Genomic DNA, 15,562 nt, shown 5'->3' with positions numbered 1-15,562 from the left:
GTCACGTGACCCTTTAGTGCACTCGTTTCCCATGTCTCTGAAAGAAAAAGAAGAGAGAGAGAGAGAGAGAGAGAGAGAGAAAAACACAACAATAAAACTGTTACGTAACCCTTTCTCTTGTACCACGTGGTATCTCTATTCCCCGTATTCACAGTAGTATCTAGAATGACTGTTTACTTTGTTTTGCTTTATTTCCTGATCTATGACTCAAGATACAATACTTCGACTACCTCTCTCCCTGCTATCACAAACCTTAGCAATAGCACAGTGTAACCTGGTCCCCGATCTAAAACAAAAACAAAGAGAGGAATTCTCCTTACCCGCGCCTCCTGCTTATGTTTGATAGGCTTTTAGGACCCAGTTTTCCGCCGCCACAGATCAGACAAGTGGACAGCCTCTTTGGACACGACAATTCAGTCGGAGGTCTTTCCTTCTTCTGCAGACTTCAATACCACCTATATATTCTGACCTGTAGCTTACCAAGGGAATTCGCACGATTAGGACCAAGATGTTAAATAAATTTGTTAGAGTCAGACTGTAAAAATCATTGAGTTATTCAAACACAATGTCAATTAATAACAAACAATAATGCAGGAAAGCTAGAGCATCTCTAAGCTAATGTACATTAGGAGGCAAAAAACCATACACAAAGTTTGTATAGAATTTTGACTGTTTTATTGACCAAAACACATTGGTTATATACATTTCATTATCAGTTTTGCCCACCTTACTGGTGTGGTCAGTGACAGGGTCTTTACATCACAGTTATTCATAAAAACTGCTGATCTTGTGTTTTTCAAAAAGTCCTTTTCCCATGAGAAAGTTGCAGCCTTGCAGACAGCTGGTCAGTCACGATGACCTCCTGAGGATGTAGCCAATTCAAGGTACTCTGATTAGTTCAAATACAATAGATGTAAGTCTTCCTTAAAGCCTTCTTTTGTTTCTCTTGTCCCCAGCTGCGCACTATCAGAGATAGTGCGCACAAGGCTACTTCCCTGGTGGAGGCATGAAAGGAAGACTTACATGCAAACAGATTTATTATTTTCCAACTTTCCAAAATAATCTTTACTTGAAAGACATGAGCCAGACTGCATCTGCAAGCTGCCAAGGTCAAATTTCTGATTACACTGCAGCTTGTGCTTCAAGCAATAACATGCAGGTTTATTTCTTATTTTATACTAGCAAGACAGAATTAAATGCATTACCTAACTTTTATGAATTTAAGTACATTTATTCCTAACTAAAGCACACATTTTTCTATATATTTGATCACATAATTCATATATGTTTGAATGATTAAATGCACATCTTCCTAAGCAGCACACATTGTAAATATATTTTTCTAGGTAGAATGTATGTAAACATATTTTCTAAGCAGTATGTAAATATATTTTCTAAGCAGTATGTAAATATATTTTCTAAGCAGCATGTAGATTTTTCTAACAATTACACCCAATTTAGAGTTTGAATTGAAACAGTTTTTTTTTTTCTATCAGTGAGAAGTCCTTCACTGATATAGACTGGATTATTAGTAATCCTCTCCTGCTTAATAAGCAGTATTTTTATCACCATTGCTCTAAACAACCATATGCAACATTCCACAGCACCCGTCTACCCCCACCCAACACAAACACACACACACACACACACACACACACACACACACACACACACACACACACACACTCACACACACACACAAACACTACCTTCCCTCATCCTATGTATTGCCACGTCCACCCTCACATTACAGCTACTGTATACTTCAAAAATGTTTCCATGTTTGTATATGTTACAGGCATTTCAGATGCCTATAAACCATGTACTGTTTATATCACTTGAACTTTATGTGGGATGTAATCAGAGCAGTTAGCATGTTATATTAATTACAAATATATGATAGCTTGTACATCAAGCTTTGTTTGTCCAGTTGTATTACTGTGCTGATTTCTCATCTCTGCAGTCTTATTTAATGTGTTTGTACAAATATCTGAGAGCTCTTGTAACAGTGGAACTTGCATCACAGTTGGAAAGTAGCACACTGCTAACATATTTTTAGTTGAAACAAGTACTGTGTGATGCAACCTGCTATAAGGAGAGATTTAATGATTCGTTATGCAAGTCTGAAGTGAAGCACTGTTTACTTGGTATGCTTGCTTGGGTCTATATTACTAAAGCGAAAAGACGTTTACGCGAATACGTAAACGTCAAACCGTATAGCGTGAAGTGGACTTAGAGCGAAAGTGGAAAACCACGAAAATGGAAATATCGAATTTCCATGGTTGGCCCGTCTGTGAATTAGCTGCATAAGGTAAGTGTTGGATAGTTACGGAGTTTAGGATAGGGTGCGGGTTAAGGTAAGTGCTTAGATAAGTAATGTATGTTAGATTTAGTGTAGGGTTAGAGGTAGGATTTTGTTAAATGTATGTATGTAGGCTATTTATTTTGTGTATATTTTCGTAGGGGAAATGTGTGGTAGTTACGGACCTTAGGGTTAGGGAGGGGTTAAGGATAGTGCATATATAGTTTTGTATGTGGGGTTTAGTAGTGTTGGAGGTAGAGTTTTGTTAAATGTATGTATGTGGATTATTTGTTTTTTTTGGGTGTATGTCTGTAGGGGATGTGTGCGGTAGTTACGGACCTTAGGGTTAGGGAGGGGTTAAGGAAAGTGCATACTTAGTTGTGTATGTGGAGTTTAGTGTCAGGTTAGAAGTATGGTTTTGTGCTTTACTTTAGGTTAGAAGTAGGGTTTGGTTAGTGTATGTATGTGGTTTATTTATTTTATTTTGGTAGGTAGTATATATGTAGTGGTGGGTTTGGCCAACTATGACAGTTCAATTTTTTTTTCGCTGTTTAGTGCATTCGGGATTTTCACGTTTCGCAGTTTAGGGGTTGATGTTTTGGTATTCGCGCATAGGGTTTTTCGCTTTCATAATATAGACCCGCTTGCTTGACTATATGTTTGATTGAAACTCTGTACATGCAGTAGTGCATCATCTACATGCTGGCAAAGTAAAACCTGTCTCAGTCACCTTATTCTGGTAGTGATTCTATTTAATTCCTTCTTTTTTCCCTGGATTCTATATACACTTATACTCAAAAGTGAAACTATTTTCCCCACTAGCCCTGTCGACCCAGTGTGCAAACTTAATCGGATGAAGCGCTGAAGACTATAATATCATGCTGGTCCTTTTTATCTCTCTCCAATTACCTAGCTCAGTTAACCTCACCCTCTCTACATTCTTATCTCATTGACCTTTGCCCGTTCACATTTATAGCCTGGTCACTTTTATAGTAATACTGCACTCCCCTTATCAGTGTCTTCCACTCTTATCTGCATCTTACTGTTTTGTTGTTCTACCTAGTTCATTTCCATTCTTTCCTTCCACTTTTTAATAGACTCCTTTTAAATGCTTTTCCTGTTGTCCTGTTCTGTTGGCAACCACTGATGTTCTTCGTGTTTCACTGTTGCAGTCATTACATTTGGGTAATCTGCTGGCAGGTTGCCCTCAGTCGGCCTGAATATCAAAGTCTTGGGTCCTGCGTCAGTTGCTGTCTCCTCTTCCATGATGTCAGGTCGTCAGGGGTATAAAACATGCAGCCGATGCCATTTTCTTCAGTCTTTCTTGCCACACGGTGCCTGAAGCAGAAGCAGTTCACAAGTGCCGGTCGGCCGACTCCTGAAAATTTCGCATTCGAGTTTCAGAACCGAAGTCTTCAATTAAAGCTAAGTACCCCATTTGGGAATCTTTTTCTTGCTCCTTACCGATGTCAGTAAAAGTTAATAATCGCATTTCTTGTGGGAAGCAAATACCTCATAAGGATTTTCATTTGTACTCTATTCCTTGCCTAGGCCCAGATCATAACGGGCCTTGCTGTCAGTTTTGTGCTAGGTTTAACCAATGCACTATTAAGCGTCGGTATATCTTTGCTTCAGAATATTTTGGAAACAGATTTAATTACCCTGAAGTTTCGTCGGATAGCAATCCGACTACCGGAGTTCACAAAAAACGCAAAGAAAAGGACAGAGACAGACCGGCGAGGTCCAAAACCAACGACGAAGCTTCTCCTAAGCCAGTCGCCGGTTCACTGGTACTCAGTGAGACACTTTCGCAGCCCCTGATACCTGCTACTTTCGAGTCGCAGGCCTCTACCGAGACCCATGTGGAGTCTGGCATGCCGCGAGATTCTCATATTGTACCCGCGGATGTCTCTCCTTCGGATGGGTCCGGAGCCGCTGAGCAGACACCAGCTTCTGAGGGTGTTTTCAGACCTCAACATTTCTATATAAAACCGACGCCAGCTCCAAAAACAAAGACAAAAGCAACTTCTAAGGCTAAAAAACTGATGCATGAGCCACGTGCTCAGGTCTCTATGCCTAAACACAGATGATCAAAATGGCCGAAGACTTAATTACCTTGATCAGGGGTTGTCAACCCCCCCCCCCCCCCCCACCGATAAGAGGCCTAGGCAAGACACTGATTGTGAATCTTCAGATCAGGTTTCTATTTCTTTTGATTCCTCTTCTGAACAGGAATTTTCTATACCACCCTATGAGAATTCAGATGCAGAAGAATCCATTCCATCTGCATCTCCTCCTGAAGATTATTCTTTTGGAGAAACCTTACATACTTTAAGGGAACATTTTCATTGGGAGAGTCAGGATTTCTCGGAATCAAAAAAGAGGCTTAGGGATTTCCTTCTTCTTCCTCAGCATAGGCCTTTGGCTATACCTCCTGTATTAGACATTGTTGATGATGTGTTTTCAGAATCAAGCATGGCTCCTGATTCCCTACCTCTGGCTCCTAGTAAGCCAGACAGATATTACAGGGTTCCTGACTCTCACATATTTTTATTCAAAAGTCCTGCTGCTGACCCTGAAACTATCTCACAGGTTCCCAAAGGTGTAAAGGCCTCAACAGCTAAGAATCCTACCCCCTCTGATAGATGGATAGATGGGGAAAGAAGGTTTATACGTCTGCAACCTTGGCAATTAGGGCCTTAAACTGTCAGTTTCATCTGCTTAAATATCAACAGCATGTTATGGGATTATTGAAACAGAAAATTAAGTTGATTTCTGAGTGTGTGGAAAATAAAGAATTACAGGAATTATTGCATGCAGCAGAACAGGTTGGAAAGTATACTTTGCAATCTGGTTTTGATTCCTTGGAGGCCTCTTGCAGGGCCGCAGTTACTGGATCTGTGATTAGAAGGCATGCCTGACTCAAGGAGCAAAATCTGCCAGATCATGTTAAAGTTAAATTATTGGATGCACCTTTTCAGCATGATACTCTGTTTGGTAATAAGGCAGAAGAGGTTTTAAAGAAAATGGAAGGCAAAGCTAAATCTATGAAAACTGTAAAAGATTTCTTACAAGTGCAGCCACCCAGATTCAGTAGACACTGGCCTACAAAAAAATGGTCCTTTCCTGTGTCCGACAGAGCCTCACAGGGCAAATCCAGGCACTCAAAAGGCTCTAGATACCAATTACAGGGTTCTTACAGGTCAAAGCAATGGGGTGCCTCTACCTCCAAATCTGGAGGAAACAAAGCACAATCCTACAGTAAACAGTCTCAATGACTTCCCTCTGCCATCACTAAGCACTTATCTTTTGGCAGCCCCCTTGGGGGGAAAATTAGCACTTCATGCACAAAATTGGCAGTTAATAACCCAGGACAAATGGATATTAAACATAGTATCCCAGGGATACAGATTTCAATTCCATACCTTGCCAATTTCAAACGGTTTGCCAGATCTGCCACAAAACCAGTGGGCAGAGGCACAGAAACAAATTACGTCCCTCATGGATATAGGGGCTATTCAACCAGTACCAGAACAGGAAAAAGGACAAGGGTTTATTCAAGATTGTTCCTGGTACCCAGAAAAGACAATGCCTGGTGCCCAATACTGGATTTATTGATTTTGAACACATTCTTGGACATACCAAAGTTCAAAATGCTGACTTTGCAACAGCTTCTGCCCATGCTGGGCAAGAACCCCCGGTTAGTGACTCTAGACTTAAAAGAGGCATACCTGCATATCCCAATAAGAGAATCATGCAGAAAATACCTCCACTTCAAGGCTGGTTTTATGCACTACCAATTCTCTGCACTGCCCCTTGGCTTATCTGATGTGCCCAGGGTCTTTACAAAGTGCCTGGCACCAGTAATTGCATTTTTCAAAGAAACATACAAATCTATCCTTACTTGGACGACTGTCTCATTCAAGTAGAAAACAAGGACATTCTTCTTAAACATCTGGCATTTGTAAAAAGGCTTCTAACATGCCTAGGGTACACAATAAATGAAAAGAAATCACAGCTGGTACCCTCTCAAAAGATTACATTCCTGGGTGCAAGCTTGAATACAACTGCCCAGATGGCTTACCTTTCTCCAGACAAGCAAAGACAACTGACTATTTACTTCAAACAGATGGCAACAAAAACCCAGTTATCTGCAAGACAAATTCTGCAGGCTTTGGGGTTCATGGCATCCTGCATTCTACTAATTTCATATGCAAGACTGCATATGAGGAAACTACAGTGGTATCTAAAATGTTTATGGAGTCAACATTGTCACAGTCTGAAAACAATGATTCCTCTCATTCCCTGCCTAAAACAGGAGTTTTTTTGGTGGGCAGAGACATGTCACCAGAACACAGGATGGTCTTTCTCTCTACCCCCTGCCACCCAAACCCTAACTAAAGATGTATCAGTCTATGCTTGGGGGGCCCACCTGGCAGGGAGATGCATTCAGGGCATATGGAGCCCAAAACAAATGCATCTGCATACCAACCAGAAAGAGATGTTAGCTGTTCAGAATGCCCTGACAGCCTTCAAGGACTTACTTCATCCAGGACAACTACTGATAAAGACGGACAGCACCACGGTTATGTGGTACATAAACAAGCAGGGGGGTACACATTCCTACCCCCTTTGCAGACTAGCCATGGCATTGTGGGACACAGCCTTGACTTACCAAGTACATCTTCAAGCTCAATTCCTGCCAGGAAAACAAAATACTCTGGCAGACGACCTAAGCAGAAATCTTACGGACCCTCATGAGTGGAAACTGGATCCACAAGTCTTCAGCATGATAACAGAGAAATGGGGGAGTCCGGACATAGATCTATTTGCCTCTCCCCAAAATTATCAACTGGACAAATTTTGCACAAGGACTTAACACAGACAAGTATGGAAAGTGGATGCCCTATCCTTCAGTTTGAAAAACCTTTCAGTCTATGCCTTTCCTCCTCTGCCTCTTCTTCCCAAGGTCTTACTAAAGGTCAGACAGGAGAAACCAAAAATGATCCTAATTGCCCCGGACTGGCCTCGCCAGCACTGGTACCCAATTCTAAGGAATATGTCTCCACTCCCACCTTGATACTTGTCTCAAATACCTCATCTACTGTCTCAGCAGAGCAATCAAATTCTGCACAATCAGCTCCAAACTCTGAACCTGGCAGCATGGATGATCATGTAATTATTCAAACAACACCTCTTAGTAAATCTGTGATGGATGTCATATTGGAAGCCAGAAGGCCTAGTACTAGAAAATCTTATGCTGATAAATGGAAGAGATTCTGTGCTTGAAACCAAGCACAAGGAACGGACACAGCAAAGCCAAATATTCCTCAGATTTTACAATACTTGACTGAGATGCTTGACAAGGGCCTATCTTTTTCATCAATAAAAATCCATGCCTCTGCCATCTCGGCTCATTACAACATAGAGCCTCCCATCTTTTATCGTCCTCTGCTAAAACAGTATCTTAGAGGGGCCAAAAATTTAAGGCCTCCCAGAAGATCACCAACTCCTGCATGGGACCTCAATTTTGTGTTGGAAAAGCTCACCCTGCCTCCTTTTGAACCATCAGCTACTGTGGATATAACATTTTTATCTTGGAAAACAGCTTTCCTTCTGGCAATCACTTCAGCAAGAAGGGTTTCAGAACTACAGGCCCTCATGGCTGTGGAGCCTTTTATTACATTTTACCCGGACAGGGTGTCCCCCAGGACTAATCCTTCCTTTATGCCTAAGGTGGTATCCAGTGTGGCTCTTAACCAAACTATTCACCTGCCAACTTTTTACCCAAATCTGCAGAACAAGGGGGAGCGGATTCTGCATTCCTTGGATGTACACAGACAACTAAGATTTTACTTAAACAGGACCAAATCTCTAAGAAAGTCTGAGCAGCTACTGGTGGCATTCACTGCAGGATCAGAGGGGAAGGCTATTTCAAAGTGGATAAGCCACTGCATTCATTTCTGCTACTTGCATCATGGTAAACCGGTGCCCAAGGGAATCAGGTCACATTCCACCAGGACTGCATCTACCTCAGCAGCTTTCCTCAGAGGGGTTCCAACCAAAGACATTCTAGAAGCTGCTACTTGGAGCTCTGTTCATACTTTTACAAAGCATTATCATTTGCCTCTCTTCTCTAAGTCCAGGGCAAGCTTTGCCATTGCAGTTCTGCACGGCCTTATAGCCACTCCTAATGCTATTTAGTTCCAGCCTCCCATCCATAGCTTTGGGATTCTACCCAAATGTAATGACTGCAACAGTGAAACATGAAGAACATAGTACAGTTGTGTACATTTGCCATAAATGTAGATGTTCGAGTGTATTCACTGTTGCAGTCCGGGTTACCCACCCACCATCCCCCTTTTTTCTAGAACTTCTCTTTCCTTCACTATATTCTACAGCCTTTGTGGTGTATTTGCTTTTAGATGAAGGTAAAGTTTATGTTGTTACAATTGCATTTATATATAGATATATTTATATATATTTTTGCTCCCCATTTGGGGGGCACCTGACATCTGGGGCAAGGAAAACTGAAGAAAATGGCATCGGCTGCATGTTTTATACCCCTGATGACCTGGCGTCATGGAAGAGGAGACAGCAACCGACGCAGGACCCAAGACTTTGATATTCAGGCTGAATGAGGGCAACCTGCCAGCAGATTACCCAAATGTAATGACTGCAACAGTGAATACACTCGAACATCTACATTTATGGAAAGTGTACACAACTGTACTTTTCTTTCCCTTATTAGCATCCTCCACACCAGTTATCATCACAGTACTTTCACCTTCTGTGTTCTGTGTTCTTGTTCACTCACAACCTTGTTGTTTTTTTTTTCTTTCAGGCCATCCTATCTCTCATCCATCCCTTAACTCTTCTTTTAGACCACCATCTTTAATATGTGTCTCCTTTCCCGCACCCTTCCACTCTTTTTCTAGATACTTGCTAATTAACTAAATCCAAAGGTAAAAATGCAGAAGTAATTGTAACACAAGACCCCCTCCAGCAACAACTAGACTAAAAAACTTCTCCAAGGACAATTACAACCTCTTACGTGACAGCATAAATAGCTTCATAGCCTCTTCCCCCACTGAAGGAACAGACACCTATGCTGAATTATACACCAGTGCTTTATATGAGCACCTGCACAATTGTATTGACTCTGATGTACCTGATAGAACCTAAACAAGATCTTCAAGGAAAAACAAACCTGCCTGTTGGACAACTGCCATTAATAGGCTATACAATAGGAGAAAGAAATTGCTCTCTAAGAGCAGGAAGGAGCGGTCTCAAAACTGGAAACACTCCCTCCTGAACTTAAACAAGCAAATAAGACTCCTAGTGAAGTCCTCCAAAGCTAACTATGAATCCAAATTAGCTTCCCTAACTAAGGATAACCACAAGACGTTCTTTATTTACATCCGTAACCTCAAAGGTAAGGCTTAGATTTGCACTGAGCTCATAGTTAATGATACTACATTTACAGAACCTGTAGATATAGCAAACCTGTTGGTTGACAGGTTCAGTGAAAACTTCACTCCCCTGTTCCCAACACATGTACCCCAAAGCATCCCGAACACCTGTCCCTCACCTAGTATCTCTGAGGAGCAAGTCTTAAATTCCCTATCCAAGGCCAAAAACACAGCCTTTATGGGACCAGACAACATCCCTGGCTGTATTCTACATGGGATAAGACAGGAATTAGCATCCATTGAGCACACTTTTCAATCACAGCTTAAGCACTGGCTTCATCCCAGTAAAATGTAAAAGAATGGAATGCAAAACAGCTACCATCATCCTTTTGCACAAAGGGGGTGCATACACAGACCCCGAGAACTATAGACCCATTAGCCTGACCAGCCTTATCTGCAAGGCCATGGAACAAATCAGCATGGACCTTATTAACAAAGATATAGGAAATCTCCAAATGCTTGACTCCACCCAGTTTGGCTTTGTCAAGGGGAGATCATGCCTGTTAAACTTGGTGGACTTCTTTGAGACAGTCACCAAAGCCCTAGATGAGGGCAAATCTGTACATACAGCCTATCTAGACTTAGCCGAGGCCTTCGATACAATTCCCCCTTTCAGGCATCATTGATAAACTCACCCAGCCTAGGTGTCAACCTGTATCCTGTCAGGTGGGTTGCAAACTGGCTCACTGATAGAACTCATGCGGTCAAAATATGGGACTCCACGTCCTCCAGCAGACCCATAACCAGTGGTGTTCCACAGGGATCGGTTCTGAGACCCCTATTGTTCAGAATCTACTTCTCTGCAGTGCAAGCTAAAACTAAAGGACTGTGGCTGACAAAGTTTGCTGATGACTGTAAACTGGGAGTGATCATTGAAACCCCTAGTTATGTCAACATCCTGCAAGAAGGTCTTACGCAGACTAATGACTGCTGCCAAAGTCATGGTCAAAAGCTTAATGCAAAAAAATGCATTATCATCCCCTTCAGCAAGGGTGATGTTCCTGCAAACTACCACATCAAATAGCAATACCCTAAGCACACAGTCAGTGGTGAGAAATCTGAACACACAGAATGACAGCAACCTTAACTTCGATCACCATGTCTCCACAGTGGTAAGAAGGGCATTTATATTGCTCATAAAGTAAGGGCATTGCCTCCAGAAAAAAAGAAAGTACAACACTGGAAAATAATTACTCTGCAGGGAATAGTTAGCCCTAACGTGACTAAACTACAGGGAAAGAAGTGTCCTATATAAGCTATCAAAGTGAGTGCAGCTGAAGAAGAAGAATAAGCTTTTTACTAACCTAAACCCTGGTGTTTGTAGGTGGGTGTAGTCACCAAATTATAGTCCACCCTTTCCACCTTTTAATAACTTCTGCAGCAGATCTTTTTCAACTTTCTTCCTCTTCTCCGCAATACTGTAAGTGGTAAGTCACTCAGTTATATTTATTTTTAAATAAATTCTCATTATAGAGAGTGGCACAAAGTCCATAGAATTGTAAAAAGTTGTAGATCATACGTATTTTAAAGTTTCAATTAAGAGAGATATTTTTTCTTTTGTCAGTGGGAAGTCCGTTATTCTTCAGATGTTGTAACCCACCACTCAGTCTCTTTCAGATCTGTTAACCAACACTATCCCAATTCCCAACAACCCCCTGGACACTACATTTATACTTACCTGACCACTTCTCTGACCATACTCAGTCCAATCACAACTCACGGATTAAACCCCTCCTGTAAAACTCAGTCTCTTCCTCCTGCATAACTTCCTCTGCATTCCCAACCCCACTTCCTCTTCCTATGTCACTTCCTGTCATCCACTATCAATCGCTAGATCCACTCTCCCTCTCCTCCCTCTCCTATTCACTTCACTTTTCACACATCATAGTCTCTAAACTGTTAACCTCCCCCACCCCCACCTGAACCACTTTCATCTACTACTATCCAACCATATTAACATTAAGATGATAGTCCGATCTCTTTCCGTAATTTTCTCCTCTTCCCTGCCTTGCTTACCAGCTATAAATGTACATTTCATATCTGTGTAACACCCTCTGAAATGTAAGAAGTACATCGTACAAACACTTTCTGGATATGCTCTAAAGGGTTATTTTTTTTTAATCTGAGCTCCTTACCATAGATATTTTCACAGATTTTTTTTTCACAAACATACACTATTCCTAACAGTTCCTTTTCTGTTTGATCATATCTCTTTTGTTCATTTGTAAATGCCTTTGACCCATAGGTAACGGATGTATTGTCTAGTGTGCTTACAGTTTATGTGCATTCTAACTTGAATCTACTTACAACGCAAATAGTTTATTCGCATTAGAGTTTTTTTAAGGCAGTGCTTCTGTAACTAGTGAGTAAGCATTTAAAATTTCTTTTCCTCTTCATACCTCCATTCTTAGGTTACATCTTTTTCACACAACTTTTGCAGAGGCATGGTTATCTCGGTCATATTAGGTAAAACTTTGCAAGATTTAACATAATCCCCAGAAACCTGTGTAATACGTATATCTTCTCAGCTGGCATTTGCACAACTGATTTTTTTCTGTAAAAGATTTCTTTCCCTTTCATGATATCATATGACCCATGTCTTTCAGACCTTTTTTTTTCTTATTTTATATTTGCTCTTATTTAACCTAAATTAGGTTGTCTTAATTAATGCATAATTAATCCACAGAAATATATATTTTGTTTGCTTGATACACTGGAATACTTTCCCTTCCTTTGTTTATTTATTTGTTCTGGAAGGGCTGACTAGTTTAATTCTAGCAATATTGTACATTCACTCTTTTCACTCACTCAGGTTTGCTGGGTAGCTCCTAGGGTGCACTTGGGTAGTTTAGCTCAGGTGAAAAGACCAAAGTCCAAATAATATTTGTGATTCAACTAAAGCTATCATTAAATCAAGGAACTGGCGATTCACACAGTCCTACATCTGATCCTCTTTTTATTTTTCTGACATTGTTGTAACAGAATAGTACTCAATTTCCCAGTGTGTTCAACAGAAAACATATTTATTTGAATTGTTTAATTTTTATGCAGAAATGAAATATCTACATTTTCTGTTTCAAAACTGTATCTGATAGATACATAATTGATATGAAATCTAAAATGTGGAAACAAGAGAAATATAGACAAGCAGTTTACATTTGTGGGCACAATAATAATTTAACTTTTTTAATACTGTATACATACAAAAGTCATAAAGATGCACCTCAGTAAAAATGTATTTGTAAGACTCCAAATAAATGTACTCTGGAACACTGAATCCCTGCACTCTGGTGCAGTGAAACCTACTTTGTTTGAAGTTTTTATGTGTTTGAAAAGATAAACTCAGAACCTGTTGCAGAATAAAGCCATAACAGGTATGATTGACTTTAAATTTGAGCCTGGTTCACAGCAAATGCATTGCAGGAATTAACTTGATGGGGCATTTAAACATAAATTTCAATAAATAATAAATATTGTTAGGATAGATACTAAGAATAGTGGGAGACTACACATTCAGGGAAAAAGATTGAATGCATTGCTTTATAAATATGAAAGTAATTTTTGCACAGATTGTTTAAGGACACCAATGAACTTGAATTTTGTGCATTTTTTTCACACAGGGGAGGTGAACTTCACTATTACTGCTGAAGCAGTACAAACTAATGAGCTCTGTGATAATGAAATTGTAATTGTGCCAACAAGAAACAGAAAAGACACAGTGATCAAACCCCTTCGGGTGGAGGTATGGTGCATTGTTTACAGTTTAACAACTAAGTAAATTACATAGCTATATACCACAACCTTTTGAAGTTGGATGACTTTAAACAAGTATTTTCACATCTTCATATTCTGTTGAAGTTGTTTTGCATTTGTGTAACACGAAATGTATTTCCTTGTCAGACATGATGCTCCTTTCCTGCTGTCAGGTTCATTTCCCTGGCTCTCACTATATAAACACACACACGCACACACACCATGAAGATTAATATAAAAATATGAAAATATCTTTTTGATGGATACCAGGTGCTGCGGTAGCGTTGTCGCCTCACAGCAAGACGTTGTCGCGTTCAATTCTTAGCTAGAGCGTCTTCTGTGTTGTGTAGAGGCATGCGTGAATGGGCGTGCCTTCGTTGAAGGTTGTGCGACAGGGCTGGTAACACGGCACATAAAAATCCACTACCAAACATTAGCGGACCAGAGTTCCGCTGTGGCGACCCCTAACCGGGATAAGCCAAAAGAAACAACAACAACAACCAAATAGGGGAAAAATGAAGGTAAACTAGGTAGGATTTAGAAACAAAGCAGATGTAATCGAATACTAAAACAAATCTGAATTAAAATAAGCAGATTTATTCTGAACAATATATTTTTGATAGCAACTGACATCAAAAACAGCACATCAGCTTTCTTTAAATGCTTGCAAAAACTGAAAATATGGTAGCCATTTTTCCCAGACTTACATTAGTAGTGAAAATGAAAGGAAATTGATGACATTAGCATCAAATGAGAGAAACAACTTAACTGCAGTACAAGTACAATCTAGGTCTGTGTCCACAAATACAAACAGACATGAGTGTCAGTGTGAACTGCCATCAATAGAAGGCTTTATGCCCAAACATCACAGCAAATACATTTGTAAAGAAGATAATATCAGTCAATATTATATTGTAATCACATTTAGTACATCTTTAAGGGCAACATGTTAGTATGGAATACTGAGAAAGGTATATTTATTTCCTTTTTTTAAGATGAAGGAACAGATATCACCCTTTTAGCTAACTACATCGTGACCAACTTAGTAACATTTCTGAGCTGTGAAATACCAAATATATACATCCTTACATTACAAGACCATTGTCTAAAAATAAAGTTCAAAGGCATAAGCCAGACAAATGTAAATATGCTGTGAACAGCAAATGTTTTTAAAAAGGTACCAATAGCAATATTTTCAGTGGTCTTTTACAGTGATACTAGTCAGTTCATTCACAGACTTTATAACAGTACTGTAATATAATATGCAGTACACAAACACAGAATTATTGATGTGAAGTTGTTCTATCTCACCCACATTCTTGACTGATGGGACTCGGCACCACCATCTAAAGCTTGAGGTCTTCAGCTAGCTCGTAGCTCCATCCCTATTCCATGATGCTGTAAGGCATTCCCCAGATCTCGTTTGCTGCTGAAATGAATCGAGTCATCTCAAGCTAGCTCTGGCTAAGTTTTACTGTTTTTCAGATATTTAGTCTTAACGTTTGCTACATAATTGTAGTTTTTAGTTTTCTCTTTATCACGTGATTTAACAAATTTGTTACATCTTATTTTTCTCTTTTATATAACTTTTTGGCTAGCTGGTCTTGTATAGGCCTTTTTCAAACCCTATCCCCTTATAGCTGTAGATTTTTCTTCATACATATTTAAGATTAGAAGACATTTACTATCTAACTGTAGTAAAATTGTTAGATAACTTTCTGATATTTAATCTTATACTTATAGCCATGTTTTAAGGCGTTGGCGTGTGCGTGTGTGTGTTTTTACACTTATAACGTTTTTCCCCAGTAGCCATGTTTTTGAGGCTTTGCTGTGTGTGCCAGTATTCCTAAGATTTGCCCATTATTAGTAGGGGACTTTAAATTCTGTTCTTTTCTTTTACATATTATAGTGTGTATTATTTTATATATATATATATATATATATATATATATATATATATATATATATAGATAGATAGATATATATAAATTTTATATATATATATATATATATATATATATATATATATATAGAT

The 15,562-nt window shown here is 39.6% G+C and overlaps 1 protein-coding gene across 1 annotated transcript in view; it reads left to right on the top strand.

Moving 5' to 3' along the window:
* Positions 1 to 15,562, top strand: part of LOC122808165 (alpha-2-macroglobulin-P-like) — a 686,630-nt gene that overhangs the window by 104,797 nt on the left and 566,271 nt on the right. Inside the window, exon 5 of the mRNA XM_044079138.1 lies at positions 13,395 to 13,516. Within this exon, the coding sequence (XP_043935073.1) occupies positions 13,395 to 13,516 (122 nt within the window). The remainder of the gene's footprint in view (positions 1 to 13,394; positions 13,517 to 15,562) is intronic.

Source organism: Protopterus annectens, chromosome 8.part0, assembly GCF_019279795.1.
Source record: "Protopterus annectens isolate FY-2018-M chromosome 8.part0, PAN1.0, whole genome shotgun sequence".
NCBI lineage: Eukaryota > Metazoa > Chordata > Ceratodontiformes > Protopteridae > Protopterus > Protopterus annectens.
The sequence above is the reverse complement of the archived record's forward strand: the minus strand, read 5'-3'. Positions and strand labels throughout refer to the sequence as shown.